Genomic DNA, 16,820 nt, shown 5'->3' with positions numbered 1-16,820 from the left:
CTGCGGTCTTGCCGTAGGAGCCGCAGTACGCGCAGGGTGCGAGGCAATGTGCCTCTCTGCACGAACGCATCACTGCCAAGGATCGCTCATGTGCACAGTGTACCTATCTCTCTCTCCCTGGAAACACGCACACACACAATTCAAAAAATGTCTACGACGCGTTTTACGGGTTTTGTTGTTTGGTCACGCTCGTTATACTTCTTGCTCGCCGGTAACTGTACATGCTCCCTCTGTGTCGATGGGTGGCGGTGCCTCTTGTGGCATTGACGTAGTCAGACCTCAAGCGGGCACGGCCATGTGCCGGTGACTGCTGCTTCCACGCTTCCGTTGCATCTCTGCTCCGTTTTGGCGCTTTGCCCAACGACGTGTGCACGGCCTTTGCCCCTCCCCTTCCCTCCCCTCCCCTCCCACCCCGCCCTCTTCCTTTGACCGCACGTTAGCCTCCACACACACACTCACGCGCGCGCGCACGCACAGGAAGTAGTGAAGAGTGCGAGGAGAAGTGCATGCTCTCAAGTGACGCGATCAGATACGTGCGCCTTGCCCCTTTCCGCGTGCGCTCTCCTCCCCCATTGAATGAATTTTGAGAATGCCGTCGACGCCCGCTGCTGGTGCACTTCCTGTGACGAAGGATGTCGTGTCCATCGTCTTTGGGCCGGTCAAGGAGTACAGTAAGCTCTCCGCGCAACTTCCGCTGGACGACTACGATTATCACATTGCTTTTCCGGGATTCCGCAAGCACATTCACGATGATAGTGAGACTCTGGTCGCGCTCATGGATGCGTGTACGCAGATGCTTCCAAAGCGGCGGCGCACCAGTCTCTCCGCGGAAGCGGATCCGCGCAGCGGCGCCTTGCACCTGCTCGAGACAGACCGCACCACGGTTATGGAGGCAGTCGACTCGCTGCTAGAAAGCGTCGACTCTCTTCTGGACGAGGTGAAGGGGCGTAGGCTGGACGCACAGGAGCAGCTCTCCGTCACGTTCGGCTCTGAGCTGGCGGCGTCGCAGAATCGGGAGGGAGGTGTTGTTGTTGCGGATGCGGCTAGCGCGCGCGCAGGTGTCCTGCGTCTGGCCCACATCCGGCGCCCACAGTTGCTTTTCGACACCCCGGTGGACAATTCCGCGGCGCCGTTTGTGCCGTACTACTATGACGCATCTGGGCAATCTCACGTTGGGGTAGCTGGCCAGCACCCTTTCGAGTCTCTTATCAAGGCCTTTTCCATCCCGGAGTCTCAGATGCTCCCGCGGGCGGAGGTGCCGCCGGTGCCGCTGGACGCCTGCCCGCTCACGTTTGTGGACACGTCTGTGGCGATGCAAGCGATGATCGCGAAGCTGTTGCTGGCGAGCGAGATTGCTGTGGACTTAGAGCACCACGACTTCTACAGTTATCAAGGCTTCACGTGCCTCATGCAAATCAGCACGCGCGAGGAGGACTTTATCGTGGACTGCCTGAAGCTCCGCTCTTCGATGGGGGCGCTGGCGCCGGTGTTCCTGAACCCGTCGATTCTTAAAGTGCTGCACGGCGCGCGAGAAGATATTCGGTGGCTGCAGAAGGACTTCTCCCTCTACGTGGTGAACTTCTTCGACACCGGCGTGGCGCTGCAGACGCTGCATATGCCGCACAGTCTCGCCTTTGCCGTCGATCACTTCTGCCAGGTTAAATTGAATAAGAAGTACCAAACGGCGGACTGGCGTGTGCGACCGCTGTCGGCGGAGATGGTGCACTACGCGCGCCAAGACACGCACTTTCTCCTCTATGTTTATGACCGACTGAAGGCGCTGCTCTTGAACAGCGAGGGCCGCGCCAGTATCGGCAGCCTGCTCGTGCACGTGTACAACGAGAGCAAGCAGCTTTCTCTACAGATCTACGAGAAGCCGAGCGTGGTGCCTGAGGAGACGTACAAGATAGCACTCGGCCGCAGTCTCAGTGGGCTGAACAAGGTACAAGAGAAGGTCGCGCGCGACGTCTTCAACTGGCGGGACTCGGCGGCGCGTGAGGTGGATGATTCGCCCACGGCTGTGCTGCACCTCTCCTCGGTGCTCTCCATTGCCTCTAAACTGCCAACGACGGCGAAGGCGTTGCTGCGATGCTGCGCTCCAGCCACGGCGGTCGTGCGCGACAATGTCGCCCTCCTCGTGGACTTGGTCAAGGACGCCGTGGCGAGTGGCGAGGATGACGTGGCGGCGAACGTGCGCCTGGCGCTGACTAAAGGAGAATCAGCCACGGATAGGGAAGCTAGAGCGATGACGGCAGCTACCAAGGAGTGGAACTTCTATCGCTCCCTCTGCCCCATGGGCGTGCACCGGCCCATGACGGGAACCCTTCCTTCCTTGGCCAGTGTGGCGAAGACCTTGGCACCAACCGAGGTGTCGCAGGAGGAGCGCTCCGCCCTTCTCTCGCATACGACGCCGTCACCGTGGTTCACCGCGATGCAAGCCCTGTCACGTGTCCTCGCCGCCCGTCCTCCTCAGCACGTCGACCTTCCAGGCGCGGATGTGTTTGCCGCCCGTCAGGCAGCTGCAGCAGCTGCTGCAGTCTCCGTAGCAGCGGCCCAGGCCTCCAAAACGGCTGGAGAGGAGCACGAGGAGAGCGGCGCAGTCGCCAACAGCCGCAGTTGCAGCGTCAGCGAAACGTCTCAGAAGGCTGAAGAGGACGAATCGACGGCGGACGCCACCACCGCTGCACCGGATGCCGAGATGATGTCGGAATCCATCATACCTCTCGACAAGGGGGCCTTCTCCATCAAGCAGGAGTACGGTATCGGGGCCAAAGCACAAGCCAAAAAGGGTGACAAAGGAAAGAAATGGCCGAAGAAGTAGTTTGCGCATCGTGGACTTGGCCGCTTGCTTCCATCAAATCTGCGACCGAGCGCGTTTGAAACAAATAGTGCACACTAAGCCACCGAAGCTGCGTGGCGGTCGGGGTTCTCCGCCACGCGTTTCCTTTCCGCTCTCCTCTTTGCGTGCCGCATGGATGTGTGGCTTCAGTCATGTGTGCTAAGGGCGCCATATGCGGCTCTGTCACGTAAAACAGCAAAGGAACAAGGGAAAGGAATCACATCCGACATTAAACACGAAGACGTAAGAAAAAAAAGCGAAGCAAGAGCGACAGAGCCGTTAAACGCAAACAACAACAACAAAAAAGAGGAACCGCACGCGGACATCAGCGTCTGCGTGCACGTATCGGTGCAACTCACACGCAAGCAAATGCGCAAAGACGAACGCGGAACACACCGAGGAGGCTGCACGGCTCCATCTTTGACTCGAACTGCTGCAAAACGGTGTCTTTGAGGCGGAGCGCGCTGTCGCGGCGAAACGCCACCGTGACTTTCGTCCTACGCCATTCTAGCTCTCAGCGGCGAGGGAGCGGAAAGCTCTTGTGCCTCTGATGGCCTGACAGCACTGCGTAGTAGCAAAGTTGTCCCCCATTTCTCTGGCTGGAACGCTGAAAACGGCGCTTGCGTGTGTACCTTTCTCTCTTCTCTCTCCTACGAAACTCACGGTGCTCATGGGGTAACCCTTTCCCTCCCTGATTTCTCGTGCCTCTGTTGGTAACTGAGCAGGTGGTCTACTCCATCGCAGCACGGCGGACTTGTCCAGTCGCTTCGCCACACAAGAGTTTCGATGTAAGTTTGTGTGTTTTTGTGTGTGCGTCTTCGGAGTCGGCTTCCGTGTGGAGGCAACGTCTTGATTGCAACGAAACCAAGGAAAGCGCACAGACAGGCCGCTTTGTTTTCGCTGTGGGTGGGGTGGCCTTGGAAAAGGGGAAGGTTAATCTGCTCAGATCATATTCAAGCAAGCGCACACATAGAAGGCCGACACACACCTCACACTCAAGCACTCACGCACTCTCACCTCTTGGCCTCATTGCCATTCGCTTTCTCTCTTCTTCCTCCTCACGGAGGCTCGCGTCGCTCTCGTTGCCGCGAATATTGTTCTGGTGCTCTTATTCCCCATAGCTTCGCCAGAAGGCCCTCCTCCCTGGTGCTCGGTCGGTGTGTCTTTGCGGGGCAGCTTCTTTTGGGATCCTCTTTTGTTTTCGGTGGTGTGATCGTTCACGTCCTCGCCGCCTTTCCTCCTTTCTCCCTCATTTGTGACACCCACACCCACTCGCACGCGCACGCACTTTCTCTACATCACCTTTTTTGTTGTTGTTTTTTGGTACAGTTTTTCTTCTCGTCTCGCTCGTACGTGCCACGGCCTTCATCGGACCTGTACACCGTACGTGTGTGTGTATGTGTGCTTGTGGTCACGTTCGTGTATTTCTCGGTATCCTCCGCATCGTCACCTCCTCTTTTCTCATGTGCTCGGCGAGGGGCGTCGTTCATCTCTGCGCCGTTTTTCTTCTCGGTTTTCCCTTGCACGTATTTTTGCCGTCTCTCGTTCTCTGGAGTTGTTCTCTTGCGCAAACGCACGCATAGCACGTAAGAGGGAGTATGCCCCTTAATCGAGAGCTGTTGGCGTCCGTGAAGCTGGAGCCCATGAGTGACTCGGACTGGGTGGAGGAGGGACATGATAAAACGAATGACGGTCGCTCAGCCGGCGCGGACGGCTCCGTGCACCCCGCCTCCGACGCCGACGAGAGTGAGGACCAAAACGCAGCCACCAAGAATGTGATTCACTGTCTGAAAATAGCGCTAGAACGTGGCATCACGAGTATCTCGCTGCCCGAGAAGCAGCGGCCGTTAAACCCGCAGAAGGACTTCTCGATCGAGTCCACCATGCACTTCAGCGCGTCTCGGCCCGCCAAGGGGATTACCTGCTGCGGCGCCCAAGCCACAGGTGTGAAGAAGGCGCGCAACCCGCAGATGAGAGATGCCCGCTCGTCCATAATCGGTGGTGTCTATCGGCAAGCAAACCGTCCACGGAATGATATGTCGCAGATTCTCTCCACAGACAATGCCATTTTGAACTCCGACGGCGACATGGACCGGGACTACGGCGGTTTGGCGACTTCTGGTGCAAACTTCGATACATCTGTCGCACGCGCGCGCCGTGCCCACCGCTCACTGACAAGGACGCAGACGCTGGCGGACTTCTCGTCGGATGATGAGGACGACGAAGACGAGGAGAACATGCCACCGGTGAGCTTTACCTTTACAGATTTCTCGCCCATGTGCTACCGCCACATCCGCGAGTTCTTCAACGTAGATCCAAAGGCGTACTGCGATGTGCTGCGGAACAGCCGCTGGCACAGCATCCCAACGCCAGGCAAGTCGGCTGCGCAACTTTTTTTCTGCGGTCGCGATTGGGTGATCAAGACAATGACGGAGCAGGAGAGCGACTTTCTGCGCAAGATCTTGCACCGGTATTATTATCACGTGCGCGACAACCCTTTCACCTTGCTCCCACACTTCGTGGGCCACCATCGCCTTCGCATCGGCACGAAAACGCAAAACTTCATCATTATGCAAAACGTCTTTGCCACCACCAACACGATCCATGAGAAGTTCGACCTGAAGGGCAGCACCATCGGCCGCTTTGCCTCGGACGCTGAGAAGCGCCGGACAACGTTTACGCAGAAGGACCTCGATATAAACAGCCCGATGCATATTGGCCCGGAGCGGCGGAATCTGTTGATCGAGCAAATCAAGAAGGATTGCGAGTTTCTGAAGCGATCCATGATCATGGACTACTCATTCCTGGTTGGCATACACGTGTTGCCGTCGGTGGGGGACACCTTGTCCTCCGCGACCTCTGGAGGGTCGCTAGGGATGCTGACACGCAGTGTAACGGACGGCACACTGCGCACAAACCCGGGTCTGGGGTACACCATGGGAGGGGAGCGGCCAGATAATTCCGGGGCTGATGGCTCTGAATTCTCGCGCAACGGGTCCAGGCTGGACGGCCGCTGCTTCACGGCTGATCAGGGGGGCATGATGAGCAACAAGGTGCCTGGGCTGCGACAGGAGATATACTACATCGGCATCATTGACATTTTGCAGGAGTACAACGCGCGTAAAGCGCTCGAGAATGTTGTGTGGGGGTCCTTGTACGATCGAAAGCGCATCTCGTGCGTCCACCCGAACGACTACGCAGGACGATTCATCGCGTTCATGTCATCCATCATTGTCTAGCACAGCCTCGTAGCTGCACCCGGGGGCACGCGGCGAGTCAGCGGCAGAGTGGAATACGAATGCGGGCGATACCGAAAAGCATGTCGGTGCCGTGCCTGGCACCGTGCGGTTCATGGCCATTGTGCACGGTAATGGAAATCTGTCACTCTGTCTCTCTGTGTGTTTGTGCCTGTTTCGGTTCACATCTCCGCCACGGCGTGTGCGAGCGCGGGCCAGAGAACAACAACAAAACGAAAAGGCTGGCCACCTCTGCGGTTTTTTGCCGGCACCGAGGCACGCGCAGACGCGTGCAAACGCATGAGTGCGTGAAAAGAAGCACCACAACCTGTACTGTATTTGTCCTCTCTTTGAGTGCCTCGTGAGCGGGATGCGCTTGCTTGCTTGCTTCCAGCACCCTCCCCTCCCCACTCGTCTGGAGTGGTTTTGTCGGCTCGGCCCGGACCAACTAGAGAGCGAAGATGGTAAGGGCAACGACGAAGATAAAAAGCTTCCGAGCCCCACTCTTGTGCACCTCTTTGCCAACACCTCTTCCCTTTCTCGTGTGCCTTGGCCATTTTGTGTTTTTGTGGTGGCGTTCATTCTGCTGTAACACAGAGCGGAACCCCAGGCTGTACCCACGAGTAGGCCCCGGAACAACCGCGGCGGCACCTGACTTTGGTGAAGCATCTTGCTCTACCCTTCTTTTGGCTGCTTTTGCAACGGATGCGCTCATTTTCCCACGTGCTTGTGGCTGTGGTGTAACTGAGAGACATCGCTCGTCGCATCGATGGGCCTACGGAGGCGCTCTCTACTCGTCGCCGCACCTTTAGTGCGTACGCTTCTTTTCATTCCGTCACTCTCTCTCTTTCTCCCACATCCTCTGCATTGTCATTTGCATGACGCTCCCGTCGCTATAACTGATCCTTTTCTTGGGCATGGCAACTTAGCGAACCCACACCGTCCGTCCACGCCCCTGCTTCTTTTCCGTTGCATACCACTGGGGAACACATACAGGTGTGTATCGGTTCCTGCCCAACGCACCTGTCAGCACATGTAGCTGCCTTCTCACCCCGCAGTCACGCTGTACTCCATAGATCATCTGTGAGCCACATTCAATCACCGACACGCACACACACACACACAGGACGCGCACGTGCACTGCAGTATAGTCCCACGCTTCACTTCCCACTCAGTTTGCCGCTCCTCTGTTGTCGTTTTTCCGTCTATCGTGCTCTCTTTACGTCTCCGAAATTCTGATAGTCGGCTAAAGTTGCCGGTTCTCTCTCTCGCTTGGTTTTCACGTCTCCCGCGTCACTCATCGGAGCGTCGCTTGTCTGCACAAGCCAGTGAAACGACAACGCACAGCCTTTGCAGCTTTCTCGTATCTCCTGAAATAGACCTGTTCCCCTTCGTGCCTCTACACTTCCTCGTTTTTCCGACTCATAGACCTAGCAGCCATGGAGGCCCCAAGCACCCTCAACAGCTATCTCTCCTTAGTCGATGACTTCTTCCGCAAGACGTTCCGCGACGAGATGTGCCTCTTCGTGGCCCTCAAATCTCGGCAGTACTCGGAGTCTATCCTTGGCGTGAACATGTTCGCAAAGAATGCGGCCGCCGTGTCTGCCGATGCCCCGCCCGCTGCGGCGATGGAGTCTGTCAGCAAGCTAGCAGCCGCGGACGTACTCCCCGCAACCGACAAACCTCCGACGTATGTCAGCAATTTTCTCTCTATCTCTCCCCGAATGGCGCTTCACCACGACGGCAGGGCGGATGGCAAGATGAAGGTCGCCTACGAGTTTTCCGTGCCACGCGTGTGCCGACTGCAGCAGGCGCTCACTCTGAATAGCCGCGGCGCTGTCACCGTCGTGGGCAGCGTAAAGGACCTTATTGAAGGCCTCACCGCCGGTGTGCGGGCGTCGGTGAATACCCTCATGCCAGCCTCCGAGGACTTGACCGTCGGTCACGTGCACTACCAACGCGGCGACAAGTATTCGTCTCTCCGCTACCAACGCAATGGCCTTGGAAGCAGCAACCTTCTGTTGGACTGCGGCATCACCTTCTTCAACCTCCTCCTCGGTGCCGGGTTCGAGCGGCGGCAGCTGTCTTTCTTGGAGCACAAAGAGGGTTCTGGGCAACTGGATGTCATGTACGTCGGCGCCGGCTTCACGGGGGTGAACTGGTCTGTTGCCACCAAAATAGTACGCTTGAACGACGCCTGGTCCAACGCGCGCCTGGCGGTGCTGCAACGGCTGTCGTCTACCACCGCTGTTGCTTGCCAGTACAACTTTGACCTTATCGATACCGTCGCTAAGGTGTCGCTCGGCTTCACCCAAGGGATCCAGCTTCGTGTACCCATGTTTATCCACACCAAGAGCAGCACTCCGGTTTCCGCGAGCGCCTCTAGGGCACCGCCTTCGTCACCGTCCGCCCTGCAAGTGGACGGGTCGGCAGTGGCGATGATTCCTGCATGGAGCACTCCTCTCCCCCTTCTACTAGCAGCCAAGGCTGAGAGTGATGGCAACTGCTCAGCGACGCTGCGCGGGCTCTTTAGCAACTCCATCCGCTGGGGCATAGTGATGCGCACGAACCTATTAGATGACAAGCCTCTGGTCAAGTACGGTCTCACCCTCTCGATGGAGTACGAATCGTAGTGTGAGCATCTTCTCGGATGCAGGTGCCGAAGCGCGTTTGGCCAGGCAAGCCCACCCACCGCGCTCGTTACAACAGCTGCGACAGAGACGTACACAACAATCTGCTTGTTTTTTTTTTCGTGTTGGTGGAACTGTTGGCGGTTTTCGTCATGATGCCCTTGCAAACCAACGCCCGCACACAAACATTGAGTAAGAATGATGCGTTGATAGTACAAATAGAGTAACGGTGCGCCCGTTCTACTGCTTATCGTCCTTGGGGACGAGTGAAGCGCCCAGCATTGTCGTCGGATTCGTGCAGCCTTTAATCCTACGTACGTGGGAGCTTTTTTTTTTCGTAAGCCGCGCCGAAGTCATCCGCGCTCCTCTCCCGCTCTCACAAAGCACTGTCATGCAGGGCCACCGTGCAGTGGGCCCTCTGGAGGGTGGCGCACTGGGCATTGGTGCACATGGTGGGGCCGGGGGACTCCTCGACGCGCAGTGCAAACTCTTTCATGCGCAACACCGCAGCCAGTCGCTCCTCTCTGCCGTACGCATGCACCTGGAAGAGGACCGCCGCCGCCTCCCCCCCCCCTTCTTTCCGGCTCCTCGCCGCGGACCTTCAGCCGATGCTCGGCATTAGGCAACGCGCAGGAGAAGTTTTCGCAGCAGCCACGGCCCGACTTGCCGATCTGAGGACGGGATACCCGCACGAGTGAGGAGTCCGTGAAAGGGTTTTCACCGCTCTTGCTACGTGGAACTGCCCGAATCAGAGGGATTGCACGGCGTCGCCGCATGGCAGATACCACAAACCAGGCAGACGACGGAGAGCTGCTGGAGAAGGGGGGACTCCTGCCCCTCAGCCGCGTAGCGCTGGTGCGCCACGTCCGCCTGCTGCCTCTCCGTAGCCATGCGAGGGAGGCTACTCAGCGCATACGGTGCAGGAAGTGAGCGTGCCGGATTACGGTGTAGTCACAGCGCTTCGGCGGCTCTCATGCGCGGGAGCACAGGCGTCGACACTTCTCGGAGCTGCGCATGCACACAGACACCACACCAAGCACGAGCACACATGACTGCGACCCGCTTGCTTGCCGCCATCGAGCTGAATGTGGACCAACTCATCTGGTTCTCGGCCTGCTGCGAGGAGGGCTGCGTTCAGCACGACACAGAGAAGAGAAGGTGCAGTTTCTGCTCTTGCGGACGCGATATCGTTCCTCATGGCGCTCGACACCGGCACCACACCGGTGGAGGATGGCATTCTGCCACGTGCCTATGCCCAAATGCCGGCACTAGGTGCCCGGCGCGGGCGTCGCTCCCTCTCGATTGCTTGTTGCGATGCTGGGTGGGAGCACAGCGGCGAAGCTAAAAAGCTTTCGAAACCAGCAACGTCAGAAGCGCTGACGTCGACAGCCGTCCCACACCGGAGGAGCACGGATGCTGAGCTGACGAGGCGACCGGAGTCGACGCTCGACCAGCCCTGCACGGGCATCCGTGGGCACTCTGGATTCCTGCAGCGGCGGCTGACTGGCAGCGACAGCGTGGGGTTCAGGTGGTGTGCTGCCCACAGCTCGGCGAGAACTGCGGCACCCCCACGGCCGCCAGAGCGTCCGCCCCCGTCTCTGTGTGGTTGCCACGAGGGTGCTCGACCGTGGGGTGGTTGCTCGGTATGCTACGCGGGCTTGGCAGGTCGCTGTAGGCTGAAAGCACACCTCGTTTCACGCTATGATGCTGCACGCCGCGGCCTGAGGCGCCTTCCTGCTCGAGCTCACCCGGCATGTACGCCGGCCACCCACCTCTTTCCTCCCCCTACCGTGTTACCCGCGGCACGGACACCCCCGCCACTGCCGTGGAGCAGGGCCCTGGACGCGGCCCGGTGCAACTGCAGCCGGCCCGCCCTCGACGACCAGGATGTGGGCGTCGCGCGACAATGGCCGGGTGAGCTGTGATTAGGTGCGCGTATAGTTGTGGACTTTGCACGGGGTGCAAGGAGCGGTCGATAAGCGGAAAGTCAGTGCTGCCTTCGCCATATGTTCTTCTCTTGGTGCTGCTGTGAGAAGAAGTTGACTTGCCGGGGGTGTTCTCATCTGGCTTGATTGCTGGGCTACAGGAGACACGTGCGGCGTCGTTGGTGTGTTTTTTTTTGAGTTTTACATGGAACGATGTATCGTCCGTCACCAGGAGCGGAAGCGTTTGATGGGCTCGCTCTTGAGATGACTGCGTTTTGGTGTGTGCGTGTGTGCGTGTGTGCGGGTCGTTCTATGTCCCGTGCCGAGTTGCGGTTGTTCCTTTCGTATGGGTAGCGAGCGTATCATGCCTTCTGTAAAGACATCAAGGAACGGGGTGTGTGGCAGAGAATGTGTTTCCTGTCATGTTCTTAAAGCCGCAAAAGGGCCGGTCATGTGCCACCCGCTAGTGATTGGCATCGTGCTCGCTTGTCTGCGATGCGAGAAGCCCTGTGCCGGTTTCCTCTAGAGTTCTCCTACTCTCTCTTTCAGATGCAGATGAAGTAGGTGCTCCCGTGTCGCCTCCTTCTCCCCCACATTCCCTCTAATCTGCTTCTGACAATGTGCCATTGTGCGCTTCCTTCTCCTCCCCCCATTCATCCCCTTGTCCTGATTGCGTGAGCGCTCATGCATCCGGGTAAGTCACTTTGTTCGCCTACTTGACCGCGGCGGAGCTCGTGTTTGTCAGCCTTCCTGACCAGGGTACTCATAAAGTTCGGCTACACACACACACACACACTTACCGGCTCACCTGCTGGCGGAAACCGGCAACGGGAAACCGATGTTCGTCTTCGAATGAAGAAGACAGATTACTAGCAGAAGTCTCAGTAGCGTAGAGGAAAAGGTTGAGGGCAGGAAAGCACCCACAACCACTTCTTTCGCCACATCCACGGCTCGGACGTGAAAGGCGTGCGCGTGTAGTTGCGGGACACGATTCCTGCATTCTGCAAGGACACAAGCACACACACACACACAGAGAGAGAGAAAAGAGCCGAACTGGGTGGTGAGAAGAACGCGCTGTGTCGTCATCTCCATTTAGAGCACGGAATCCACGAGGCATTCATATCTTCTCATCGATCCGACCTCTCCCCCTCCCCTACCCCCACCCCGCGAAAAAAAAAGGAATATACCATAATTAAACAGCACCCACTATCCACAGCCGAATGCTCCCACAGGCAAAGAGGCATCGCATCATGTCTGGGGTGGTCACCGCCCTTGTAAAGAGGCACCCCATTTTGACTGCGTCACGAGTACGCATCGTGGTTGTGTCCGTGTTTTGCTTTCTCCTGGCTGTCGCTCTTCGTCTGTTATTCCGCTACGCGCATTTGTCCTCGAAGGACACGAAAAGAATCAGCGGCAGACGCAGCCGCACCGCAAAGAAGGAGCACAGCAAGAGTCATGGTGGTAGCCGAAGTAGTGGCGGAGGCGGCAGCTCCTCGACGCGCAAAAAGACGGACCCGTCGCTGCCTACAGTTCTCATGCTAATTGGGATTCATGGCAGTGGAAAGAGTTTCTGGGCGAAGCGGTACACCGAGATTGTGCACAAGTCGTATGTCATTATCTCCTCCGATGCCATCCGTAGCCGTCTTACCGGCAGCATCAACAACTACACGCGAGAGGTCGAGGTTGAAGAGAGCATCCTGAAGGAGGTGATGCACACGTTGGAGCTGCGGCGTAGCTGCATCGTCGACGACTGCCAGCACAATTTATCCCCTGAATTTCGGGCAAAACTGAGGGCGTTAGCACCAGATGGAAAGGTGAATCGCGTGGTGAAGATCTTCTCTGTTAAGCCGTCTTACGCAATGATGCGCATACAGAGCGATATAGAGGAGGGTACAGCGCGCTACGCACCTACCATGGTGGAGCTTGAGAAGCAGGGAGAGCAAGTGGCGGAGTTCGAGGCGACAAACAAGGATGATGACTGGATGAGGAACTGATGGTATGCCACTTTACAAGTGCGGGAAGACATTTTAGGTGTCACCGGGGAGATTTCGCACAGACACACACGGACACGCATGCGTACACAACCTCGTTTGAGTCTTTTCATGAGCATTAGCTGTTTTTTTTTCTAGAAGGAGCAGCAGCCAAGCGAAGACGGAGGCGCCATGGCTTTTGTATTATTATGCTTGTGTCACGTTAGCTCTCTCCTCTGCTGCAGTACCCTTTGGCTGCCTCTCTTCGCTGTGAAGCATGTGCATGTTTTTTTTTTTCTGTGTGTGTATGCGTGTTCTGCTCGGTGCAAATGAGCTAAGAGTCGTGATTACAACCGCTAAACCCCTTGCTCTCTCTTTGTGTGCGTGCGCGCGCCTGCGAAAAGTTACCACCTCGTTGTCTCTATCGTCCAAAAGCCTTGTGTGTCCTCTGAGAGTGTTTTCTTGGCCTCATTGTGTATGTGTGGTTGGTGTTGCTGTTGTTGTTTTTCGCTGGCCTCTCCCTGTTGCTTCTTTGGCGGGTACTTTTCACTTAGATCTGCATGATGTTGTTCTCACCACTACTCTCCTCTCGCCTACCTCCCGATGGCGACGTTCTCTTCTCTTGTGTTTTTTTCTCTTAGATCATGGTCATCGGCCCAAGAAAACAGTGGCGAAAAGAACGTCCGTCAGACTGGCATACGGGAGCCGAGCGCATGAGCAGCGCCCATCGCGACAGCTTTGCTTTCTCTCGCACACGCGCACGTATACGTCTCCCTCCTACTCCCTCGGTGAACTGGTAGCTGTTATCCTCGAGCTGGCAGACATGGTGCCGTGTCTGCATGGGCTGACGCGTGGCCTCGCTGCCACGTCGACGTGTACACTCTTCTCTAGCGGCGGGAAGGGAAGAAATGGTGGGGGTGATTGTCGTGCATTAGGCAGACCCCCCCCTCCCTCCTGCTCGTTCTTTGATATCGCTTCCATCTGAAATGTGCTGCTCGCACTCCGGCTTCTGCGAGCGCCTCTCCCCTGCCACACTTCCCCCCATCCGTGCCGTTGCTCTCCCTCCACCCTTTCCCGCAAAAACTGGTGACCCATTACGGCAGCTCCTCCCCTCGCCCTCTATCTCTCGGCGTGCGTGTTGATGTGAAACGACTTGCACAAGAGCATCCTCATTTCCCATCCTTGTTTCGTCGTTCGGTTTCCTTCGCCTTTGTTTTTCTTCTGCGCTATTGTCTGCCGTTCGCTGATTGCTCTTTCTCTTCGTACTCCAAATGGTGCCTAGCTGTGGTCGACTCCGCCGATCCACTCTCTTTCTGTCGTAACTGTGGTTGACGTGTTTTTTTTTCGTTCATCTTGACCACTTTTCTCTTTGCCGCACAGAAAAGGGGAGACAGAGACATCGTCGTCGGCACCCATTCAGAGAGAGAGAGATTAATCGCACGTCGCCTCTGCTTGTCACACGCTCCCTTTATCCATTCTCCTGCGCCACATTCGCTGACCCAAACCCCCTACACGCACACATACATACACGGTTGTGAGGAGCAGAATTCGTCAGCTCCCTTTCCCCACGATAAGAATAGCAACAGGGAGTCTTTTGATCATTTTTTTTGGCACTGCACTCACTTGAGAGGGCGAAAAGAACCCAGAAACAACTGCGGGTGTCTGTGGTGTTTCTTTTGAGCGTGTGCGTGTGTGTGTCTCGAAGTCGAATCTAACCCATAACTTTCATCAAAAAGAGAAGAACCGGCACCAATCCAACCTAAAGGATTGCATCAGCATTTGCCATGAACCATACTCGCTCTGTGATGGAGGCGGTTCTCGCCGTCATCACGTATAGCTTCTGCAGCGTGAGCATGATTCTCGTGAACAAGCTAATCATGAACACGTACGACATGAACTTCCCATTCGGAATCTTGGTGCTGCAGACAGGTGGTGCACTAGTGATTGTGGCGCTGGCGAAGGCAGCTCGCTTCATTGAGTACCCGGCCTTTTCATTCGACGTGGCGAAAAAGTGGCTTCCTCTTACTCTGCTCTTTGTGGCAATGCTGTTCACATCCATGAAGAGCTTGGGCACGATGTCCGTCGCGGCTCAGACGATTCTCAAGAATCTGGCCGTTGTCTTGATCGCACTCGGCGACAAATTCCTCTACGGCAAGGCGCAAACCCCGATGGTCTACTTTTCTTTTGCGTTGATGATCCTCGGCAGCTTGCTTGGCGCCAAGGGCGATAAGTGGGTAACAGCGTGGGGTCTGGTCTGGACGTTTCTTAACATTGTCTCCACCGTCTCGTACACGCTGTACATGAAGGCTGTCCTTGGCTCTGTCAGTAACTCGATCGGCCGCTACGGTCCTGTCTTCTACAACAACTTGCTGTCCCTGCCCTTTTTCCTGATAATGGGTGTCGGTGACATCATGCCGTTCTCGGCAGCAATCGGTGACACAATCATGTTTGGCAAGCTGGTGCTAACGTTCTCGGTGCTGGTGAGCTCCGTGATGACGTTCTCCGTCTTTTGGTGCATGTCTATAACCTCGCCCACCACAATGAGCGTCGTAGGCTCACTGAACAAGATACCCCTCACCTTTCTGGGCATGCTTGTGTTCCACCAGTTTCCCACTGCAACGGGTTATCTGGGCATCATGATCGCGCTATCCGCAGGCTTCCTATACACGCACCTCAACATCAGGGCGAACCGCGCCAAGGCTTCTTCCGATACGGAGCACCAGATGCAGCAGGCCGGCAAGACGACAGCGGAGTCGATCGTGCTGGTGCGCGCGGACGAGAACAGCAATGACACCTCCAAATCTGAGTAGTCACTGCTGTTAGCAGCAGTCGTAGAAGGAGCAAAAGGCGGTTTAAAACACGCTTCGGGGACGGCGCGCCAACGTCCTTGAGGTGGACAGGAACGTCTCTGGTGGCGGCAAGTCTCTAGTAAAACGCGACAAAGGTCGCGAGAGGTGCGCCGATTTTCACAAGAGGGTGATCTCGAGCGCGGTAGGGCCTATTCGTTTCACAGTGCTGTGCGCCCGGTTTTTCGCTTTCTCAGCTCATTGTTCACGTTAACGTCCTTTTCTATTCGGTTACGTTTGGCTCCCTCTTTATGTCGAGTAGGTGAGCAAACAGCAACACCAGTAAAGTGGGAGTCACAACAGGCACTGGCACGTGCGCCTCTGGCCGCCTACTCCCTTATCCTCTTTTTTCTTCTTCCTTATTCATCCATTGCCCCCATCCAGTGACCAACCTGCAGAGATCCTTGTATCTCTGTCAGTGCCGAACTGCTTCTCGCGCTGACAAGGGTCAGGCACCTGTGATGTGGAGAGGTCATTGCAATGTATTGCTTATGATGCCGGCGGTCATGTCCTGCGTGGCGTTGCGTGGGAGACGCCTGCGACAGTGAAGCTGCTTGTGTCACCTATGTCATGGGTGAAGTTCCAACGTGACTCAAAAGTATCTCACTCAACGCTCACTGCCCACTAGGGATGAGCAGCCTGAGCTGCTCCGAGGGGGCAGCGGGATGCACGGCGTCGCAATCGGCCTGACTCGAACGACTGCGAGAAAAGTGGCTGGCTAGAGTTTGAGGCAGGGTCCCTGCATGGATGGCTGAGTCGGCGCATCGCCATGCGCGTGTCTACAGCTGCATCGCACCATGCGAAGGGTCCTGAGGCAGGCCGGCGGGAGAGTGGAGTTTGGCACATGTTATATAGCAGAAAATGAAACCCTAAAAGAAAAACAGATTATGTTCTCCACTCTGATCACAATGGAAAGATTCGCCCTGGATCAGGATGCAGCACCTACTCTGTGTGGGGAAAGCCCAGAGCGTGCCCTCGTGTACGGCTGCGGACTGTGCGTGCCGACGGAAAGGGCTGGGCTGGCGCTGTGGCGAAGTGGCTCGCGGTCATGATGATCAGGTTTGCACCGGCTGACTACGAGTCGTGTCAAGGATTCGAAACGTACACGCCTCCCCCTCTTGTGTTCTGTGCTTTTGCTCCGACGCGGCGACGTCGAGTGTAGTCCCGGGCCGCGCCTGCGCCGTGTGCGGTGCGGCCGCGGTGGGCTGAGCGGCGCCAAACGGTGCTGGGTGTCCCGGCTCCTTGCCGAATCCTCGCTGCGTGCCTGTGCTCTGCAGGCTGAGAGAGGGTGCGCATCCGGCCCCCACAGGCCTGCAAGGCATTTAGTCTTCCAGGTATTCCGCATTGCGGTGTAGGCCCCTCCCCTCCCACCCC

The 16,820-nt window shown here is 56.9% G+C and overlaps 5 protein-coding genes across 5 annotated transcripts; all 5 read left to right on the top strand.

The window, feature by feature from the left end:
- Positions 1-589: 589 nt before the first annotated feature.
- LinJ_34_4330 (exosome subunit rrp6p homologue, putative) lies at positions 590-2,821 on the top strand (the record flags this gene model as incomplete). Its single annotated transcript, XM_001468616.1, has 1 exon — positions 590-2,821. One exon carries the CDS (start codon positions 590-592, stop codon positions 2,819-2,821), a length of 2,232 nt encoding a protein of 743 aa, XP_001468653.1.
- Positions 2,822-4,437: 1,616 nt separating this feature from the next.
- LinJ_34_4320 (phosphatidylinositol-4-phosphate-5-kinase-likep ro tein) lies at positions 4,438-6,078 on the top strand (the record flags this gene model as incomplete). Its single annotated transcript, XM_001468617.1, has 1 exon — positions 4,438-6,078. The coding sequence occupies one exon, from the start codon at positions 4,438-4,440 to the stop codon at positions 6,076-6,078; it is 1,641 nt and encodes a 546-aa protein (XP_001468654.1).
- A 1,436-nt stretch (positions 6,079-7,514) lies between these two features.
- On the top strand, positions 7,515-8,708 carry LinJ_34_4310 (hypothetical protein, conserved; the record flags this gene model as incomplete). The annotated part of the gene is made up of 1 exon (XM_001468618.1): positions 7,515-8,708. One exon carries the CDS (start codon positions 7,515-7,517, stop codon positions 8,706-8,708), a length of 1,194 nt encoding a protein of 397 aa, XP_001468655.1.
- Positions 8,709-11,850: 3,142 nt separating this feature from the next.
- LinJ_34_4300 (hypothetical protein, conserved) lies at positions 11,851-12,624 on the top strand (the record flags this gene model as incomplete). Its single annotated transcript, XM_001468619.1, has 1 exon — positions 11,851-12,624. The coding sequence occupies one exon, from the start codon at positions 11,851-11,853 to the stop codon at positions 12,622-12,624; it is 774 nt and encodes a 257-aa protein (XP_001468656.1).
- A 1,760-nt stretch (positions 12,625-14,384) lies between these two features.
- On the top strand, positions 14,385-15,410 carry LPG2 (lipophosphoglycan biosynthetic protein (lpg2); the record flags this gene model as incomplete). Its single annotated transcript, XM_001468620.1, has 1 exon — positions 14,385-15,410. One exon carries the CDS (start codon positions 14,385-14,387, stop codon positions 15,408-15,410), a length of 1,026 nt encoding a protein of 341 aa, XP_001468657.1.
- Between the last annotated feature and the right edge of the window lie 1,410 nt (positions 15,411-16,820).

The sequence above is a fragment of the Leishmania infantum genome, contig 9 (genome assembly GCF_000002875.2).
Source record: "Leishmania infantum JPCM5 WGS CACT00000000 data, contig 9, whole genome shotgun sequence".
Classification (NCBI taxonomy): domain Eukaryota; phylum Euglenozoa; class Kinetoplastea; order Trypanosomatida; family Trypanosomatidae; genus Leishmania; species Leishmania infantum.
Note: the sequence above shows the minus strand (reverse complement) of the source record. Positions and strands in the feature narration are given on the sequence as shown.